Source organism: Mauremys mutica, chromosome 17 (assembly GCF_020497125.1).
Source record: "Mauremys mutica isolate MM-2020 ecotype Southern chromosome 17, ASM2049712v1, whole genome shotgun sequence".
Taxonomy (NCBI): Eukaryota; Metazoa; Chordata; order Testudines; family Geoemydidae; genus Mauremys; species Mauremys mutica.
The window spans coordinates 22,072,056-22,079,459 of record NC_059088.1 but is presented as its reverse complement, the minus strand read 5'-3'; the positions used below and the strand labels follow the sequence as shown (position 1 = coordinate 22,079,459).

Below are 7,404 nucleotides of genomic sequence, written 5' to 3'. Positions count from 1 at the left end.
GGGGAAAGCTGTCAACTGTCCTTTCTGAAGACGGTAAGCCAATTCCATTGCTCCCGTTTCCCTCTCCTCTTCCCATCCTGTCCATACAGACTGTTCATTCATTCCTGCTCTCCTTAGCCTCTCGCCTTCAAGATCCTCAGGCTCCCTTTGATGTTCTTCCTGAATCAAAGGTGGGGCTGTCAGACCTCTCCCCTTGACCCACCATGGAGCTGAAAGTGCCGAGTTCCAGCCCTGCCTGCCCAGAAGGCAAGACAAGGAGCGGGGCCTCCAATGGCACCGAGTCCCACAGCAGGGCAGTACTGTACTGCTACCATGCCAGCTGGGCCTCGCACTCAGCAGACCAGGTCGCTGGCAAGGGCACCGTGGCCATTGGCTGGAATGGGCAAGTGAAGAGTTACCACTATGATCCACAGGGACCCCAGCCTAGATCAACACGGGAAGAAGTTGCCAAAACACCAGTCGAGGCGATAAATCAACCTGAGCGGCTATAAGGATGACCTGACTGCGCACTAGCAAACTAACCTCAGGCGTCCTCTAGCCTACGGCTGCCTCCTCAGGTCCTTCAACCTGCAGCTGGCTCCCTGCGTCCAGTCCTAGAACCACACACCCGGGGCCGGGGGGAGGTGAAGCAGCAGCAATTCATAACACCCTGGTCTATACAGGGCCAGAGCCCCCTCCCCTACAGAAAAGCCTTTGCACTGAAAAGCGCTCGGAGACGCTCAGTTCTGCTCAAGAGCAGGCGGAGGGCACATGCAGGAAAGCAGAGGAATTACCCAGGCTGTTGCTTGGCTGGCTAGAACAGTTCAAATTCTCACAGAGACGGGGCTGTTTAAAACCCGTCCCTGCTCGGGGCAGCCACTCTGCACTGCCAGACCTCGTCTCCCCCACCCTGCCTGGGCTGATCGACTGCTAGCGAAATACAGGCGTCAGCGCCGCACCCAAACAATGCTGCTTCTGTCCTGGGAAGCTGCAAGGAGCAGCCGAAGCCCATCAGGAAGATACCAGCTCTTTGGCTTCGACAGCTCTGGGCTGTCTCGCCCCGCCCCAGAGAGATCTGATCGAGTTGTGGGGAAGGCCACAGACGGAGCCTCACTTCCCCTCCAAGCTGGACAGAGCCAATTCTGCTTTGCGGGTCTCCTTTTTGCACCTCTGCCTGAGGACCAGAGCACCAGCGCAAGGACTATGCACCATCCCAGGTCCACTTAACCCTTCAAACGATGATTGCAGTGGGCCTTACACGGAGAATTGGCCTTAATCTGGCACTTTGGCACAGAGGTGAATTTCAGTCCTTACAGTTTTGACCCAAAGTCCACTGAGGCCAACTCAAAACCCATCCTACTCATAGCTTTCCGAGTCCCATCAATTACAGCATCACACCCGTCATGAACATTTACACCCGCAAGCAGCCCCACTGATTTTAAACGCTACCCGAGGTAAGGAGGCAGGATCAGACCATCAGTGAATAAAATCCCCTCTCTCCTTGTCCCACTAGTTCTGGAGCCAGCTGCTTTACACACTTCTCAAAAAGGTTCAATGCAAAAAATGAAAAGAAAAAAAAAAGAACCAAAATTAAAAGCTTGTAAACGTGTCAAGGTCCTTTGAGAGGAGAGGTATTTCCCTGTAATGTTACTTTTTTTCGTTTTTTTTTTCCATTAAAGTTAGTTTTTAAAAAAACACGATGGATTCGGAGGAAAGAGATGCGTGTAAAAACGCAAGCTTAGAAAAGGTACTGCTGCTGATATGAAATTTTAAAAGAAATATATATATGTATATACGTGTGGTATTTTGTATATATAACTTTCTTTTTTTCCTTTTTTTTTTTTTTTTTAACATACATACATACATATATATGTCTGAACAGTGCAAATGGATGGCATTTCTATTTCCAGTTGTAAAAAATATAATATAAGCACAGTCCATCTTCCAATGGAGGACCCAAGTGAAACGAAAAAAGAAAAACAGAATACCCTTGGGTGGATTTTGTCTGTTGGTGAAAAGTTTTCCCCTCTTGTTACTCTGATAAGCCTGCTGGTTTTTTCCTAGTTGCTTAATTCCATAACCATGAAATTCACAAATGGTTTGTTATTAATAATATTTAGTTTCAGGGCTTTTAATACAATAACAGAATTTTTTAAATCTTTTTTTAAGTGTTAATTTGGAGGGGGGGGTTTACATTCTTCCACGACAGGAGGGGCTAAGTGGCGGCGTCTCTCTGCTGTGATCTGGCCATCTGAAAGATATTCTGAAAGAGAAGAAAGGGAAATGAAAAAGATGTTACTTACAGTAAGCCTCTGGGTTTGCTCTTACTGCCTCGCTAATCAACAACCCTCTTGGGACAAGTTAGACAGAGGGCAGCCCCTTTTGCAGAGGGGAAAACTGAGGCACAGAGGGGGTGACTTGCCCCGACGTCACTTGAATTGTCCACGGGAAAGCAAAGAACAGACCACTGAGTCTTAATTCCAATTCCCAGTCCCCTACTCTAAGCACTAGACCCCTCCCCATTGCTGGGTCTCACCACTAAACTAAACTCCCTCCCATGACTGAAGGGCTACCAGGATTAGAAAACCTGCCTTACAGAGAGAGACTCAAGGAGCACAATCTATTTAGCTTAATAAAAAAGAACGCTAAGGGGTGACTTGATCAGCTGTAAGTACCTACGTGGGGAACAAATATTTCCTAACGGGCTCTTCAGTCTAGCAGAGAAAGGTTGAACACCAGCCAATGGCTGGAAGTTGAAGCGAGACACATGCAGCCTGGAAATAAGGCAAACGTTTTTAACAGGGAGAGGAATGAACTTTTGGAACAATTTACTAAGAGTCGTGGTCGATTCCCCACCGGTGACCATGTTTAAATCAAGACTGGATATTTTTCTAACAGCTCTGCTCTAGGAATGTCTATGAGGCGTTCTCTGGCCTGCGTTCTACAGGGGGTCAGACTAGATGATCACAGAGGTCCCTTCTGGCCTTGCAGTCTATGACTATGAAACCTCCTGGGCCAAGTCACATGAGACTCCGCTAATGCTCCTCAGTGCTGACCTGCAACTCCGCCACCTGCTACACTAGTCCTGCCCCTCCCTCCCCCCCCACTCGTTCACCTCATTCGTCATCTACTGCCCCCTGGACCATTCCAGCTCTACCAACGCCTCAAGCCCCAATCCTGGGCACAGCCCGGCAGTGAAGCTAGACCGAATGAAGGTTCTGCAATCGACCGTTCACTTGTGACCCAGACAGCACTGCTGAGGGGAACGACTGGTGCTCTAACCTACCGCATGAAGCAGCCTCCCCCTCAGATTCCCACACCCATCATCATCCTAGGTTTGTCTGTCTAAAAACACAACAGCGCGGTGGTTGAGAGCAGGCAGATCTCCGAACACACATGCATGGATTCCTTGCCAGCGCTGGGTGCAGAAGTGATTCTGTACCCGGAGCTCCGATCCCCAGCACCTTGGGATGCGCAGGCTGCAGTGCTCTGCTGCCACTGCACTCCCTGCAGCAGCAGCACAAGCAGGGTTGATGGATGACACCAATAACCAGTAGTAATTACCATCACTGGAAGCAAGGGTTGGAGGACCAGCCTTGCCGCAGGCAGCAATAGCAAAGATCTACTCCCCCTGGGCGTGCAGCTGTAAATTAAACCCCTTTCCCCCCCCCAGCAAGGAGCGGAAGCCTTTGCTGAAGCTGCAGTCGGTCTCATGGAAGTGTGTTAAAAAGGGGAGGGGTTTATACTCCCCTCTCTCTAGAGGTAGAACTGCCATAGCGCTGGGTCGGCGAGTGGGCATGGGAAGCCATGCTCTGGAGGGGAACCAGCATCTGGCCTGAAACAGGTGAACTCCCAAGAGAGGGAGGGAGGGGAATCCAGACAGGTTGCACACACCTTGCACCTCTTTGAAGTAAATTCATCTGACTTTTGAACAAGGCTTTTAAAAAGCAAAGTTCCTGGTTGTGCCGAATGGTCATTAAAGATCTCACAAGAGGGTTTTGCCCAGGTGTCCTGTGTCTCCCCTTCCCCTCCCAATCCCGTGACCACCGTGCCCTGGTGCCCAGGCTGTCCACTCACAGGTGGCTGGATTGCTCTCTCTGCAGATTGCTTTGGGAGCCTGCAGAGGGAACAGAAACACACGGCTTCCCTCAGTCAAGGCTGCTCCCCCCTCTCCAGAGTTTCTCTAATTTAGTGCTTATCACCACAGCGTTTAAGCACTGGTCACCCATGTGATCTACTCTTCCATACCGTCACAAGGGGGCACGTAACAGCCTCAACACCACACGACACTCAGGGTACGTCTCCACTGCAAAGACAAACCCTGGTGCCGAATCTCAGAGCCCAGGTCGGTTGACTCTGGCTCACGGGGCTTGGGCTGTGGAGCTAAAGATAGCAGTACAGATGCTGGGGCTGGAGCCCGGGCTCAGAGACCCTCCCCAGGTTTCAGATCCCAGGCTCAAGCCAGAGCTGGAACGTCTACACTGCTATTTTTAGCCCCATAGCCTTAGCCAATTGACTTGGTGTCTTAGTTTAGGACCTACGAGCCATTAAGTGGAAGGCATCGTACACAAATGCAAGAACATCTGGAATCTCAGCAAGGGGAATTATCTAGAGCCGAGTTCTCCAGAGCCAGAAGGGGCACTGCAGGCAAAGAGAAACACTGTAAACAATTTTTACAGGCCAACAGATCGATTCCGGAAATTCCATGCTGCTCATTGTGTCCCCGCTACCCCTGCGCATATGGAATAGGCCACAGCAGTCTGCAGAGACTTCACTTGACAAGATTTCTGGCACATAGAGATGCAAGTCAACAGCACGGGCCTATGCAGAACCAGACACTGCAGCCAAACACAGCTGGAGGGGAGGGACAGAGTCGAGTGCGTACAGAGATACTGCAAGTGGCCTTTACTTCAGCAGTATAAATGGCTGGGCTCAAACTTGGAGGGAGGAGCACAATGTAACTAGATAGGAACTGGAACTCACTGGTGAGCCCTCGACTCAACTCATCCACCCTCCTTTATAACACAGACTAATGAATCCTCGTGTGCATTTAGGGCAGCAACGGGGAGATGAGGAGTCAAAGATTGCCCTGCAGGAGCCTTTGGCACAGCTGAAAGGCTGGAGACTGCAGCACAGCCAGAGGTTAAAGCGGAGCAGAAAACGGACGGGAGGCCCTCAGGAAACCAAAGGCCTAGGCTCTCGCAACACAACGGGACGAGTGTTGGGTTTGGCTCATGGGGAGTGTTGGTCACGTACCCTCGGATGTGAGCAGCAGAATAAAACCCTCAAACTACATCTACCCTACAGAGCCTACACCAGCACAGCCCCTAGCAGAGACACAGCATATGCCGACAAAGGTACAGGATCACAAATGACATTAGCCATGTTGACGGGAGCACTTCTCCGTTGGTGTAGTTGTGTCTACACTGCGCGTTTGGTCAGCATAGCTATGTCACGCAGGGGGGTGGCTTTTCACCCCCACAACTGACCCAGCTACGCCAGCCTACATTTTAAGCGTAGATTAGGCTTCAGATAGAAAACACCAGTCAGGCAATGGAAACTTCCTGGGTGCATCCGAGGGCAAAATTTGAAGCTAAAGATTTAAATCTCTCTGTAGAACCAGTGAGAAATGCTTTGTGTAACTGCTTAGCAGACAACAGCAGGGTGGCTTTGCTTAAAAGATTCAGCTACACAAGATGGTTTCCCTCCCTACTATTCAATTTTCCATCTCAGTAATCAAGAGGTTGAGAGGTCAGGACCTGCCAATCAAGTGGTACCAGGATGCCCCTCCAGCACTACCATGGGAAAAGTTGGCATGCAGCTTCCGGGATTAGTCTTTGGTCCTTTAAAGAAACTGAAAAGTAAAAAAAAAAAAAAAAAAGTGTGTTCCCTTTACTGCTCCTTTCTGACCCCCTTTCCCTCTCATCTGGGAGCGGAGAGAGCTTCACAGGTAAAGTCCCATTCCAGGTCCTCCAAAGATTGCCCGTGTCCAGGACCCATCAGGACTAAATATTTCCAATGTAAGGAAACACAGAACATTTCTTAAAGCGGCATGGCAGTCTCTCCCCAGCATGCAGCCACAGGAAATATTTTGCTTTGCAAGTTTCCTTTAAAAGACGAGCGGCCACTATTCTGAACGCTATTCTACACTAGCAGGGATTGGCATGGAGACGCAGGAAGTAAATAGCAGGTCCGCAGTACAGCAATCAGACTGGCTCAGAGAGCCCAGATGCTGTTTTGCTTTCACCCCAGTTACCTTGCTGCACATATTGTCTTTACTGAAGTTCTTGTTATCCTTGTCTGTCGCTTCCTCCTCCACCTTTACGAGAAAAAAAAATATAAAGGATGTAAATAAAAATTGATGGAGGGGGAGGGGGACTAAAGACCTATTTCTATGGCACTGGTGTATTTAGGGTGAATTTAAGGATGGAATTTTGGAGGCTCCAATAAGCACCCCAGAGTACCAGGCAATGAATTTCAACCGTCTACTATTCTTTCTGTTAGGAACGGACTAAGCCAGGATCAGGCGTCTGCTCACGACACATGCTTAGCCCTGCTCTGACATGAGTGCGGAAAGAGATGCCAACATTTGGCCTTAGCCCGTGGAGCAGATCAATATCTCCCAAGCAGGGGACAGTAACATGAGAGGCCCAGTGCCAACCTGAAGAACACGGACGGAGCTAGAAGTCTGTATTCACTGACCAAAGTGCCTCTTCTCCCCCTCGCTGCGTAACCATAGTGCCCAGCTGTTGCATGTGATAAAAGGCCAAAAAACCTGCCAGCCACCGTAGCGAATGCTGCCCCCTAGGAAATCCAGCAGTGCACATGGCAGCGGCATGGTTATGTACAGATGAGAGCTATCCAGACTGCCAGAGCATATTCACATACCAGCCTCAGATCTCTGGGATACAGGAGCCCACACAAATATCAGCGCATCAGTCCTCACAGAAATACATGTCTGCTCCAGGCCCATCTGATGCTACAGGCAGCTTGTGTTCAGAAATGGCACCCAACAGTGTTCTAATAAGCAAAGCTAGTCACTTCTGGAGGCTGCCTGCTTCAGGATCAAGAGACGATAGAAGTGACAGTTGATCCTCAGCGGTAATGGGTTGAGCAGAGGAACTTAAAAGCACAGAACAGACTAATGGCCCATTCAGTGCAGTATCCTGCCTCCCGCAGTTGCTTATATACTGGGATGACTGAATCACTGAGACAACAGAGCAGCACAAGTTTTCCAACAGACACCTTGTGGCGATTCAAGACACTACACGTGATGATGGACCAGCACATTGATAGTATCGGACCTCAGCATCCTAAGCAGAATAACTCTGCATCATCTCTTCTAAGCCAACTCCCGGGGGGGGCAGGTTGCCTGCTACCTTCTTCTGCCATCTCTCTGCTACACTGCAGTTAGCTGTAGCAGGA

At 49.8% G+C, this 7,404-nt stretch overlaps 1 protein-coding gene across 3 annotated transcripts in view; it reads right to left on the bottom strand.

Annotated features, from left to right (window-relative positions):
• Positions 1-2,078: 2,078 nt before the first annotated feature.
• SNX27 (sorting nexin 27) overlaps positions 2,079-7,404 on the bottom strand; it is a 47,358-nt gene continuing 42,032 nt past the window's right edge. The window contains exons 12-13 of one of the 3 annotated variants that reach the window (XM_044991269.1): positions 6,236-6,298; positions 2,079-2,242 (exon numbers count right to left, since the gene is read on the bottom strand). In XM_044991269.1, the coding sequence (XP_044847204.1) occupies positions 2,195-2,242; positions 6,236-6,298 (111 nt within the window). In that variant the 3' untranslated portion in view covers positions 2,079-2,194. Of the gene's footprint in view, positions 2,243-3,637; positions 4,097-6,235; positions 6,299-7,404 lie in introns of those variants that run through there. The other 2 variants (XM_044991268.1, XM_044991270.1) reach the window with 2 other exon arrangements.